The 14619-nt window shown below is 42.3% G+C and overlaps 1 protein-coding gene across 1 annotated transcript; it reads right to left on the reverse strand.

Moving 5' to 3' along the window:
- Positions 1 to 344: 344 nt before the first annotated feature.
- On the reverse strand, positions 345 to 3708 carry LOC125516250 (F-box protein At5g03970-like). Its single transcript, XM_048681737.1, has 2 exons — positions 2544 to 3708; positions 345 to 575 (listed from the first exon to the last, which is right to left on the reverse strand). The coding sequence occupies exons 1-2, from the start codon at positions 3688 to 3690 to the stop codon at positions 568 to 570; spliced, it is 1155 nt and encodes a 384-aa protein (XP_048537694.1). The 5' UTR covers positions 3691 to 3708; the 3' UTR covers positions 345 to 567.
- Positions 3709 to 14619: the final 10911 nt, after the last annotated feature.

Here is a 14619-nt window from a genome sequence, read left to right on the forward strand (position 1 = left end):
GCTAGTCTAAGATGTCAGTCTAAGATGCCAGTCTAAGATGCTATCCTAACTGCCAATCCTTGATAGTCCGGAACTCTATCCTAACTGCCACAAGGACCATGTGCTGCAGCCCCACAACGATCCTAGTATACAGACTTATCCATCAATCCGGACACCTTCATGATGATAAAAAATAGGGTTTATCTAATACAATAGTAGCAACATGGGGCATAACATCAGCAGGGATATAGAAACCTGAAAACTCTACCTGGCACAACACAAGACTGACAGTAGAGCTTGCCTGATCGTGCCTACTTCAGCGGCATCAAGCAAATGAACCGCAAGAGTGACAGACATGACAACACTAATTATTAATCCAAGCAAGTAACCGTGTCCTCATACAGAACATAGATAATAGGCACGTAGTTTGCAAACGAAGCGATTAGCTCCTACTAGTCATACAACTTCACACCTGACCAGTACAGAGGGCCAAATTCTGGGTGTAGCACACGCCCATGAACAGCATACAAAACGGAAGAACCTACAGCACACAATCAATTTCTGCATCTTGGCCACCGGAATGTAACCCTAGATACCTGCGGAGCAACCAATTTCATCAGTCAAAGTTAAAGTTGTGTATCTCAATACATTCATAGAAAAAAGTTGAAGTTATGTATCTCAACTTATGTACGACTCAAACAGTAAACACTAACTTCACTTTTTTCTATGAAACCAACAATAGAAACAGAGAACCGCTACAGGAGAATAGTTCATTTTTGCCACCACACCTTCAACTCTTATTATTAGCATATATTCTCAAGTTTTTGGCTACATCTGTTATTCTGTTCTCAATAGAGGCAAATAAAATAAATAAACTGTGGCTCAAATAACTCCAGGGAAATACTGGTCATCCCAGCTTATTGAATCACTTGAAATATTCATTTTTTATCATGGGCACGTAAGGGGCTCATGGGGTAACCGGGTAACAAACCCGAACAGTCCGGTTTATAGCTTATAGACATACTTTTCAGAAATGTATGTGCTAGCAAGTCGCTCACAAACCAAATTTAATTGAACTCATGTAGTAGAAGCCTCAACTAAGGGATCGTGCACCGTCTTATTAATAGAAACATTTCATTCGGCCAAATATAGATGCACTGCTCTTTCTTCACAACAACAAAAGCAATGCTTTGACCACTAGTTTTACTGATAACATTAATATGTTAGTAAAAGTATACAACTTGTGGCAAAAGCAGTGTTTACGGTGAATCTAGTCATGCCATTTCGACCATATGTTTATAAGAAAAGTCTTGAACATCTAAAGTGACCAAAAGTGCAGAAAATAGACTACCCGCAAAGCATTGATACATATAGTTTGGACCAGACAAATCATGTTAGGGGATAATGGCAGTTGGCAGATTACATATGCAAATTAGATAGGCACTGAGAGATATGCTGAGAATAATATTTAAGCAAACTGCCTTACACTAATAATCATCCATAAAACTGCAATAAATTGAGCAAAAAGATAAATAGAAATACAAAAATTAATGAAAGCATACTCTTCGAGTATTATGACAAACAACATTAGGAAAAGATAAGCAAAACTACACCAATTCTAAAATTTATAGAATATTCAAGGAACAGTATAAAAAGATGAATGTTGTAGAAATGAAGAACATGTACACTCAGACCATTAGCTGGTCAGAAGAGTAAGTTATCCAGAATTATAAGCCCATTCCATGCCATATCAGAAAAAATAAAAACATAATCATATTAAGAAATCCAAGCAGATTAGTGAAATAAACAAATAAAATATTTTTCCTATGTACAAATGCACTTGGTACTCTCAGTAGGACTCTTCTAAAAATGGTAGATGAGTAAATATTCTTAAATTCCAGAAGTTCATCATTACAAACTTAATATTAGCACAATTACAGAGATAATAAATACTGAATGAAAGAAATAGAACTAGCTTTAAACTTCAACATGTACCTATTGAGTTCACTATATTTTTCATGTAGTCATCTTCAACTTCCCACTATTGAGTATTGAGAAAAAACTGCCTTCTAAAACTACTACTGTATTATATAATATTTGCATATGTGAATAGGCATACGACAACCAGATTTATTTCAATGCTACACAAAGAATTTGCTAATCTTGATCTTTATTGTTTTATTGTATGGATATTCACATAATAAACTGATGAAGCCAGTTTGCTAGCTCTAACTTGATTACAGATATGGAACTCAGAATAGACCAATTGCAGCCCAACGCCTGGCTACAGAACACATATAAAATTATACACCACTAAAGGATTTTTTTCCTACACATCATAATCATTAAACACCACACAAGAATCAGAATAGAAACCGTACAGAAAAAATTCGCTATATGTTGAAGAGGGCATCAAGCAGCAAAAGAAACAATTGCTATGACACTACTTGAAATTGCTAACTTAAAACAAAAGGATGTGAACCATATATGCCATCAACCAACTATAAAAAACTAACCTGGTTTTATTACAACCAATATATATATATATGTAAGGCATGCTTTACCTGCAGCGTAGACACTTTCAAATGGATGATAATGAAAAAGGGGGTAGGCTCCAGGAAGTTTATTGAACTGCAATGACTCAAGATGGACTGTAAAGAGGATGTGATGTGTCCATACGAACACCACATTATTTTCCCCCATGGGCCCTTGTATTATTATGTCATTCTCCTCCGAATTCAGAGAAAGTAGCTTGTCCAGTTCAATGGTTCTTCCAAGACCCCATGAAGCAACACCATCACAATCAGTCTTCCTCTTCCATAACTGGATGCTGCGGTCTGTCTGGAGGAGTAAACCAAGGCCACCACCCTCTGCGCGCATAATCGAGAATAGGCAATGGCCGTCTTCAAGGATATGCACTGGCAACCGTATGACAGCTAGGCTTTGCTTCTCCAAATCAAACTCAAGAATTCCGGTAAAATTCCCAGCAAGCCTCCAGTAAAGGGAATCCCCAATCAGCACGGCAGGCTTGTAAGTAGAAACGAAGGTGCCAACATTACTCATTGGAACGCGAGATGGAAGCTGTGTTGAGACGAGTTCACCCCATGCGCCAGCCTCTGAGGAGTAAACGCAGGCAAGCGCTCGTCTGTGTTGCTTGTCATCATTGTCTGCCACTGTCAACGCCACTTGGAAGTGTTGGGCATCGTCTCCAGCAGCACGAAGCACCGCCCCGTTGATCGGTGTCTTCTCTGCATGTATCGCAACCCCCGGGGGCACGTCAAGGCGGTGCTGGTCGCCGATGACGGGGTCCCACACCAGGATCTGGTTCTTAGGTTTGTTGAAGACGAGTACCAGGCCATGGCGGCATCCAAGGGACATGAACCGGTCGCCGTCGCCGTCGCCGCGCTGCAAGGAGAAACGGCCGGGGGAGACACGATCCGGGGCGTCGAGAGCAGGTAGGAAGGGCAGGTCTTCATTTCTGACGAAGAAACCGAGTAGGGGTGGGTCGCGGCGGTGGTGGATGCGGAAGCGGCGGGAGAAGCCTGGGTCGGAGAGGAGGAGGCGCCAGCGCCTGCAGACGGCGGAGGCGCGGGGGAGGGAGGAGGGCTGCGGAGGCAGGCGGAGGAGGATCTCGCGGAGCAGGTCGTCGTCGCCCAGTGGCCTGACCGCCGGCGAGCAGGGGTGGCGGCGGCGGCGGCTAGACCTAGGCATCTCGCCCTCCTCACTGCTCGTGCGGGATGTGGACCATACCTGGACGCGAGCCGAGCTGAGCCGAGCTCGGGCCGAGCCAGCCATTAGCTCGCCCAGCACGAGCCAAGCCAGCCCGAGCTAACTGCTTAGGCGAGCCTAAGTAGCAGGCTCGACCCGAGCTGTGTGCTTGCTCGGTCCAACTCGGCAGCTCGTGTGCACTGCACATCAGCGTGCAGACTACTCCCTCTCTTTCTAATATAGTAGTATTTATATGTGCTAAGTGCTAACTTTGACAGCAAATACACCCAAGTGCTAACTTTGGACAGCATCAACACTGAAAGCCTGAAACTTTGACAGCATGTACACCCAAGTTTGGACAGCATTAACACTGAATGTCTGAAACTATTGACAGAAAAATACACACAGGTTTGGACAGCAAGTACACTGAAATTTGGACATCAAATGCACCCAAGTTTGGACAACACTGAAGAAATTGAGATGAACATAAACCATTCATGAGTTTAGCAAAATAAGATGACATATGTCACATCCATAGTTCAAAGTTCAATGACAACATAAACTTAATAGTCCAAGGTTGAGAAGTTGACATATGTCACATCTAAAGTTTCAGGCAACATAAGCCATGCAAGAACTCCATCGTTCAAGGGTGACGACCAATATAGATCCATTGCTTGATTTACTTCTATGTGCAAATTTAACAAATGCATCTTGATGGTTTTCTCCCTACAATGTATCCTACATGTAACAATGGTTATTGTAAATAAGAAAAGCCTACAAGTAACAAAAGTAAACTAAAAAAATCTTACAAGTAACATACTTACTAGTAGTTGCAATCTGCCACACTTTTAGGCAATTTGACCTTCTCCACATCCTCCTCCTCATCATCTTCTTCCACATCCTAGTTTTGTGCAAGTTAGCCATTAGATTTTTAGTTTATGGCAATAACATGATGCATATTGAAATCATACGACATAAAACATAGATCGAAATCATACCAACACATTTAAGTCTTTGTGAGCACCCTTGATATAGCTTCCGCCACACACCAATGCCTCCACCATGTATGGTTTTAGAGAGCTTCGATAATCATCCAGAATTCTTCCACCGGTGCTAAAAGTGGATTCAGAAGACACCGAGCTAGCAGGGATAAACAGGGGCATTACATGGGCATAAATACTCACTTTTTAGACAGTATATACACTCAAATGCACCCAATGTTGTACAACATATACATTCAAACGCGCCCAATGAACAGCCAAATAATAACTTGATTCCTCCTACACAAAGCTAGCTAGGCTAGCAGACTGAATAATAACTTGCTACATCAGAAATAGACAATCATGTTACAGACTGTAAAATATTATGCAATTGCTACAAAATATCTGCAGGCGCAAAACTGGAGGACTCTGGTTGCGTTAGACTTAGTCATATGCAAATCTTCAGGAAACAATCAATTACTTAAGCACAACTGATTATAATGGACAATAGCAGATGGGCATAAATCAAGTGGAAACAATAGGAAATTTACTACTTCTTTTTTTGTTCTTTGGCTTATCCCTATGCATCACACAACAAGCTCACAAGCTTTATTTATATCTAGAGGAAAGAAGAGCAGGCCACTGCTTTGTGCTTACCCAGGACTCAGCTTCAGCCGGAGAAGTAGGCGTGACGGAGGTGTTCGCGGAGCCGGTCCAGCCGGATGCAACAGCAGCTGCCGCCCGCGCGCCGATATCTTTGTTGTCAGGTAGACGCCGAGGCGGAGGCGGGGGTGGCACTGCTCGCGCCTGCTGCTTTGCCCTCACAAGCGGGTCAACAAGGACGATGCTTGGATTGGCCATGGAACGAACGGACGGCTCGATGCCGGCGTCCATGGAGCTGGAGGTCTTGCTTCTGCCCTTCTTCTTTTTTCCAATCGCTGGCTCCTTCCCAAGAATGGAGGTCAATGACCTCTCTTTCTTCTTCTCCATGGCTCCTTGGGCGATCTGGACAAGCGGCGTGTGTGTCATCGGCGACACAAGGAATTGCAATGGCGGCGGCCGGCGGAGGCTGGCTAACCTAGCGCTGGGGGGAAAGAGGATGAGTGCTGCTCGGGGTGAGGTAGAGCGCTAGGTCAAGTGACTGGTGCTGGGCCACTTTGGGCTGCAGAGTTGGACGAGCTCACGGGCTGGCTCGAGCCGAGCTGGGCTCGGCCCGAGGCCGAAACAAGCCCAATAACGCAGCTCGGCTCGGCCTTTTTGTTTCTCGGGCCGAGCCTGGGCGAGCCCGAGCCGAGCCTGAAAGCTCGAGTTCGACGTCCAGATTATGGGGAAATCTGATCTCAACACCGATTCCATACCAGGCTACGGATAGTCCATCCCGTGTCCCCACCATGGTTTATACAGATGACGCTGTGCTGGCTGGAGATTCCCTTCACTGGAAGCTTGTTGGGAATATGGTTGGAATTCTCGAGTTTGATTTGGAGAAGCAGAGTCTAGCTGTGATACAGGTGCCAGTGGATATGTATAGCGGAGGCAACTGCTTCAGGGTTATGCAGGCCGAGGGTGGTGGGCTGGGTTTCCTTCTTGTTTCAGAATCAGACTGCACTGCCAAGTTATGGAAGAGGAACACTGATTGTGATGGTGTTGCTTCATGGGAGCTTGGAAGAACTATTGAACTGGACAAGCTACTTTCTCTGAAATCAAAGGAGAAAGGGCGCCTTGAGATACCAGGGTTTGCTGAGCAGAATAATGTGATGTTTCTGTGGACATTTATTGGCGTCTTGATGATCCAGCTTGAGTCATTGGAGTTCAAGAATCTTTATAAAACCATGTTCTTTTCTTACTATCATCCATTTGAAAGTGTCTACAGTGCAGGTAATAGCATGGCTTACATTGCAGATACAACAAAACCAAGTTATTTTTTGATAATTGGCTGATGCAATTATGTTCACATCATTTCTTGTTAAGTGAACAATTTAGTTAGTTTTTTCTTTTGCTGCTTGATGATCTCTTTAATGTATAGTGATGATGTTCTGTGGTGTGCTGTTCTAAATACAAGAATTGCAAAGAACTTTGTAGAATAATTGAAATAAATTCCATCATTGCCTGCTCATTAATATATGCAGGAATTGTCCAATGTTAGTGTTAGTGCTACCTGCAGTGCCGTTTTTACCCAATAGGAGATACACAAAACTTAGAAGTTGACTACATGAAAAACTGGCTTGGACGCTTTGGATGCTTAAGCCTAGTTATATTTCCTTCATTCTGTATTGTTGTCCCTGCTGATATTGCTAACAATCTTAAATCCATAATAAACACTTGGTTTGAAAAGTAAGATAAATTTTCATTATCTTTTATAGGACTGTTCTCGCTGTGGCAAATTCCATATGTAGAAGGAAAAAAATAATAACCAGAGTTCATCTTCATCATTTCGTGCTAAATTTATTTAAAGATAATTTGAAAAGGATCACTTAAAAATAATTTGCATGGTGTGGAAGAAGCTACAGAATAGCTCCGGGAAATTTCTCTGTTTTGACCAGCTAATACTATGAGTTTTTTTTTCATTTTTACAATATTGATGAGTATCTGCTTTTAGGAAAAACCAGCAAATCTGACAGTAGGTGTGTTTTGTTAATATTATTGTATCAAGCTGAGTTATTTTTCCGAATTACAGCTATGGATTTATCTGAAAACCCAGTCGACTCCTTCTCATTTATGTTTGTCTTTTATGGGAAATCTTTGTGTCGTTTGCTTCGGGTTGGAGCCTAATCTCTTTTATCTCTGGTTTATTGATCGCTGATATTGGTTACAACATGGGGCTCTCATTATACGAGTTAGAAAATAGCAAAGCTTGATAGCTTAACCACTAACCATGCCCGGCGGCCATATACTTCTTTTTAGCTGGGCGGCCATCTACTTCGCCCCACATGACACATTGTTTGACTTCTTATGCTTGTAGGAACATGTGTTTCTGGTGGACACGACAGGGCTGAGCTTTTGGTCAATACGTAAGATGATTGTCCGTTCGATATGCTCTTTGATCTACTAATTGAGCAGGTTATTTTATCTCCTATTCTGCCCCTATCTAGTGGATGTGCTCTTTTGTTTGCCCCTCCATTCCTTCCAGCTTCTTTGCTTTTGGTTATACCTTGTCCTTAGTACTCCCAAGTTATTCTGGTACTGTGGGCTCTTCTTCTTCTAGCCCCTTCAATGACCGATGACTTTGGACCCTTCCGCATTCCTTATTCGTGCATACGCTTGTGCCCCTCAGATATGGGAATGCTGTCATGCTAAGTACTACTCCCTCTGTTCAGAAATAACTGACGTGGTTTTAGTTTAAATTTGAACCAAAACCACGTTAGTTATTTTTGAACGTTGGTAATAGAATCCTGTCATGCTAAGTACTCCCTCCTTAAATAAATATAAGAGCGTTTAGATCACTATTTTAGTGATCTAAATGCTCTTATATTTATCTACAAAGGGAGTAAAAACTACTAGAAAATGAACCACTAGCCCATTACTATGCTTTCAGGATATATTTCTCCTTTTGTTTTACTCTCATGGCATTGCCTTAACTTTTTTCCCTGTGGTTATTGTCTATCACGTCCTAGTGTGATTTGCATGTTGTCCCGTGTAATATACAAGTAATTGATAACTAAAAACACATGAGCATATGGTTCCATAGTTCCTTTATTTATATGGATGTACAGGCATGTCATTTTGGATTGCTGCTTATTTTGGATTAGTGTGATACCTAGTGAACAAATGATTGTGACAATATTTTGAAAGTTGTGGCTGCATTAAATCAAATATTGTTGTTTTTATTTTGCTTGCAGTTATTGTAGTTTCATGGATGATTATTCTGGTGTTAGGATGATTATTCTACTGTTGTGTTGTTTTGCTGAACATTTTATTAGCATGGTACTTGTTGTCTGCCAATTTGGCCATTAGTCACTATATGTAGTTATGCTTTGTGTTCAGTCTAATTTCTTCACTTTTGGCCAGCTGGATGTTTAATACTTAATATAAAACACAAGATCAAAATTCCATGACTAGATTCATCATAACAACTGCTTTATTACTAATAACTTTTGTTAGTTTTTACTAGTAGTGGTGAAACTGCTGGACCAAAAGAAGTACTCCCTCCGTCTCAAAATATAAGACGTTAGCCTAAAAAACGTCTTATATTTTGAGACGGAGGTAGTATCAATTAATCAGATGATGCATGATCATGGCAGAGCTATAGCACGCTATAGCATTTAAAAGAGGTCCTGCGCTAAGGGTCTTTTTGTCCAAACACGTGAGCAAATATTTTAAATAGCTCGCTATAGCACTGCTATAGCATTTAGAAGAGGTCCGCCGTTAAGAGGCTTAGCGCGCTATTAAAACTTCGTACATGATCCCTTGCATCTGGCTTGTAGTGCATATATTTGACGAAATTCTATTTGTTAGTGCTAGTTAAGCTCATGCATTTCTAAAAAGTATGCGTATGAGCTAGAAACCAGATCTCTTTTTTTTTTTTTGCTTTCCTACTCCATGAGCCTGCCATATGCCCGCTGTTCTTTTAGGCTCTATTCAGACAAGTATAGCCAAATACTTGTAATGTTAGAAGTTGAAGGTGTGGTACTGCCCACTACGCTACAATTTACCTTATTGTTGTTCTCTCGCTCTGTCTAATGTTGATTTGTCTAATAATGCTGGATGATCTACCTTCGAAACTTTTGGCTGAATTCCAACAATAGTGATGAAGCTCATGTTTACTGTTTTGGGTCTTGCAAAAGTCAGGAGAATAACTCCAACGGCTTTTCGCGAATAAATAGGACTACACAATTGCTTGACTGACGGTGATATTGCTTGCTTCACAGGTATCTAGAGCTACATTCTGGTGACTGAAATGAAGAAATGGGTTGTTGGCTGTAGGCAGGCTCTTGTATTTTGTATGTTGGACCTTCAGATTGACTCTCTATGTAGCATGCACCGGTCTGTACTCTGGTGTGAAGTGCACCTGTAGGAATTAATTGCTTAATTTGACAACCTGCGACAATTATCTAGTTTCTGTATGCATCAGTCAGCTGGCATGATGGTTGATGGCACGTTTACTTGTTTTGGTTGATTACCCTGTGTTTCTTTTTTTCTTTCTTTTTTTTGGTTGATTACCCTGTGTTTCATTTAACCTGCTCTATCTATGCTTCTCAAGCAAGCATCTTGTTGACGGGCTCGCCTGTAAATTTATCTTGCTTGCATTTTGGTGTGTGCGCATGTGTCTGTTATTTGACTTATTTGCGTGTTGTATCAGGCGTTGAGATTTTGGCCAGATTTTGTGGAATTTGTATCTGATTCCGTGCTAAGTATTGCCATCTCTAACGTGATCCGTAAATTCGCTCTGGCATTCTGTATGAGCATGGTTAATAATATAGTCAGCTGATGGCTATAAGGAACTGTCATGTCATCTATAGCTATCATCCATATGCACTCATATAATAGTGTAGGCTATAAGGTTGGCTGTTATACTAGTACTTTTTTATCTTCTCTTTTTCTCTTTCTTCACATTTATTGCATTTGTTTTGGAATACGTAGCTAGGCTTTTGCATGAGAGCCCACCTCCCTTACTTTTCCATATCTCTCTCTTCCACATAGGTAAAAATGCCATGTAAACGGGCTATAAGCCCACTATTGTACTTGCTCTAATGCGGACAGACAAGGGTGGACCTGTTTGCGGACATTTTAACTATTGTTTGAACTAAGCGGGAAAAATTTATGCAAACACAGTGGATTTCATTCAAGTTGGGATAGAAAATATCACAAATCATCCATACATATTATGCAAATAAGTCTAATACAACAATAGTTCAAATTCAATAAGATTAACGGGATGTTCAATAAGTTTTTTATGAATGGTTCCCGTCATCCCACACATACTATCCCTATAGCTTTATCCAACGGTGCATGTGCATAAATGGCAGTGCGTTCGGGCTACACAAATAGGTCTAGTACAACGGATCCTGTCATCCCACACATACTACAGATTGAGTGAATGAATGATTCAATCGACAAGTTGAGCAAGAAGAAGCAAAACTTGCAATCTCCTCGGATGCCGTGTGCAATGGTCACCTTGCCTCCAACATATTAGCCGCACCACAAAACTTGGTGACCCTGTGGTCTGGATAGCATATCATTGATACACTAATGACACTAGTAGAAAAAGGGTCAAACGTGAAGCACATTAGTGCCGGTTTGAATTTGAGCCGGCACTAATGGTACCATTAGTGCCGGTTCGAACGACTATGCATTAATGCCGGTTCGTGTTGAACCTTTAGTACCGGTGCCACGAACCGGTACTAAAGGGGTGATGGCAGGCTGGCGTCAGGCTGGGGCCCCACGATCACCTTTAGTACCGGTTTGTGGCACAAACCGGTACTAAAGGGTAGCCCTTTAGTACCGGTTTGTGCCACGAACCGGTACTAAAGGGGTCTGACCTATAGTACCGGTTTGTGACACAAACCGGCACTATAGGGTAATTTTCAAACTCTACCCCCCGTGTGTCGCCATTTCAGTTCTGAAAAAATCAAAAGAAAATGATAAAAACTTCAAAAAATAAAATCCTTCGAGAGGTAGTTATATTACTACATCTACTAGTTAGAAAAATTTGAAAACTTAAATTTGGACATGTTTTGCAAAAAGTGTAGGGAAAATGTAAAACGGCTATAACTTTTGCATACGATGTCGAAAAAAACGTATAATATATCAAAAAATTCAGCACGAAAATCCGCATCCGATGGAGACCGCCTACGACCTGTTTGCAATTTTTTAGAATCCTCAAATTCCAAAAGGAAAAAAAGATATGGTCAAATTTAAGTTTTTTTTGTTAAATCTGGTCAAACTACTTATTCAAGAAGTATTAATGTTACTACATAATTATTCAAGAATATTAGTGTTACTAAATAATTTTTTCAATTTTTTGAATTTTGGTCAAATCTGGTCAAACTGTGGTCAAACTGTGGTCAAACTTATTCAAGAAATATTAGTGTTACTAAATAATTACTGTTTTTTAGAATAATAGTTTCAAACTCAAACAGTGAAATGTGTGACTTTATGCTCAAGCTAAACTCCTGAGGGTTAATAGGATTGGCATCTTACTATTGTGAGGAAAACAACAAGTGTAGACTTGGAAACGAAGGAGAATAGAACCCGAAAGTTAAGCGTGCTCGGGCTGGAGTAGTGAGAGGGATGGGTGACCGGTCGGGAAGTTAGATGATTTGGAATGAGTGATCCACACTTGAGCAGTTAAGAGAGGTGATTAGAGACTAAATCACCAAATAATTCATAAAAATTAAAAATAAAAAAAATCAAAAAAAAATTCCAAAATTTTCAACAAAAAAATTCAAAAAAAACCTTTAGTACCGGTTGGTAACCGGTACTAAAGATCCCCCATACCAGGGCGCGAGCTCACACCACGTGGTGGCACTTTAGCACGAACCGGTACTAAAGGGGGGGGGGCTTTAGTGCCCACCAATTAGTGCCGGTTATGGAACCGGCACTAAAGGCCCTTACGAACCGGTTTTAAAGCTCCGTTTTCTACTAGTGTGACCTCACATTGCAATCATGGGTGATGTGCGTGTCATACGGCGCCATATGCTTTCGCGTGTGAAACGATTCATGCATGTCAGGACCCCGATCCTAAGTCACATCGATCTAGCATGTAACACATCATATCACTTTGCGGCCTCACGCACGGTATTCCCACAGGTGTCACCTTACCTGGCCCGGGACTATTTGCGCCTTTTGGCTCACGTATATGATAGTGTCGCTAGCATCCATATGGCAAAGAACCCGGGCCGACATGACTAGTCGTGAACCCAAAGTGGCACTAACTTACAGGGACAGGCATACATGAACCAACATCGAACGTGTCGGTCATCAGCGTGTGAATCCGGGCTGTAGCAACTGGGCTAACAGGACTCCGGGAACCCGGGCTATAGCAGGCTAGCAAGACTCCGAAAGTCACCGCGTGACATTTCCCCGAAGGGATAGACACAGGAGCGAAGTGGGACACATGCCGGCCAGTCTAGTGTTCCGGAGCAGTAGTAACTGGGCTAGCAGGACTCAGGTAAACCGGGATGTAGCAGACTACCATGGCTCAGTGGAAGCACCAGACTACATTTCCCCATAAGAGAGGCTACCAAGGATAGACAACTAGGTTGTCGGATCCCACACATACCAAGCATTTCAATTATACACACAATATGCCCGATATGTGTAAATACAACGTGGCATCACAACAAAACTCTACGACTCAAAGTATTTATTCATTAGACTCCGAGGAACCAAGTATTAGAAACATGGGTCTCATGACCCAACATACAGAGCATACAAGCAACAAGCACAAGCGGAAGCTTAACTTGTCTGAGTACAGACAACTACAAATGAAAAGGCTGAGAAGCCTGACTATCTACAAGATCCTGCCGAGGGCACAAGATCGTAGCTGAGGTAACAAGCTAAACGTCAAAGTCCACGCGAAACTACTAGTGAGACTGAAGTCTCTCTGCAAAAACATAAATTAAGCAAACGTGAGTACAAATGTACCCAGCAAGACTTACATCAGAACTATCTACATATGCATCAGTATCAACAAAGGGGTGGTGGTGGAGTTTGACTGCAGCAAGCCAGCTTTGACTCGGTGGCTATCCTGAACTATGACTGCAAGTAACTCTTTTGAGGTGGCGCACACGAGTCCACATATTCACCAATCAATACACCACTATGGATCCGCTCCCGTCTCCCTACGTGAACGCCATCCATAGCACTCACGCTTATCTTGCGCATTTTAGAGTATCCACTTTCACTTGTCTATGAACTGTACAGGCAACCCAGAAGTCCTTTACCGCGGACATGGCTATTCGAATAGATGATGTTAACCCTGCAGGGGTGTACTTCTTCACACACGCTCTCGCCACTTACCACCATGTACACGTCGTGTATCTCGGCAACCTTCAAGCGGAAGCCTGGCGAGGGAGTCGGCCACGACCTGACTAACCACACAAGTCTCTAGTTCAGGTTTATCACCTATTCGGGTTCCATCCATGAGGAGATCCGGCCGAGGTTTCGCTCACAGCCCCAAACGATGTGTACAGGGTTCCGCGACACCAAACGGACACCAGGCATTCCCGGCCGTGGTGTATCTACCGCATCATAGCCCACCCCTAGGGTCAGCGCTACACACGGCCTCCAACACATATCCTACAAACACCAGAAACTAGTTGCAACTGCTGGACAGAGATCGAGGCGATTAATAAGACGAGAGGGGTCAACTTACCGAAACCCAATGTGTGGTAGTAACTATTCATGGATCACAAACACAGAACTCAGTTTCTGAGGACGGTTTCAATGAGACAACCCACCATGTACTCCTACATGGCCTCTCATCGCTACCTTTACCAAATCGTGTTCCCACACTTAGCTCACACACAGTAGGACATGCTCATCACCATTCCAATTCATCCCCGATGAATCAGACCTAACTCAACTCTAAGCAGTAGCAGGTATGGCAAACAAGCATGAATGAGGAGGCACATCAGGGCTCAAACAACTCCTACTCATGCTAGTGGGTTTCATCTATTTACTGTGGCAATGACAGGTCATGCAGAGGAAAAGGGGTTCAACTACCGCATCATGTAAGAGTTGAATCGCTGTTGTCCTAATGCAGTAAAAGAGAGCAGGAGTGAGAGAGTGGGATTGTATCAGAATGAACAAGGGGGTTCTGCTTGCCTGGCACTTCTGAAGATAGTATAGCTCTTCATCGGTGTCATCGATCTCATCGTCGGTACCACGTCTACTGAGGAGGAACAATTACCAGCAACAGAGAGGAAACACAATCAATGCAATGCAACAATTTATGTATGATCATGACATGGCAACATGCTGGTGTTTTGAGCTAATGCAACTAGCAACAAAG

Source organism: Triticum urartu, chromosome 6 (genome assembly GCF_003073215.2).
Source record: "Triticum urartu cultivar G1812 chromosome 6, Tu2.1, whole genome shotgun sequence".
Lineage (NCBI taxonomy): Eukaryota > Viridiplantae > Streptophyta > Magnoliopsida > Poales > Poaceae > Triticum > Triticum urartu.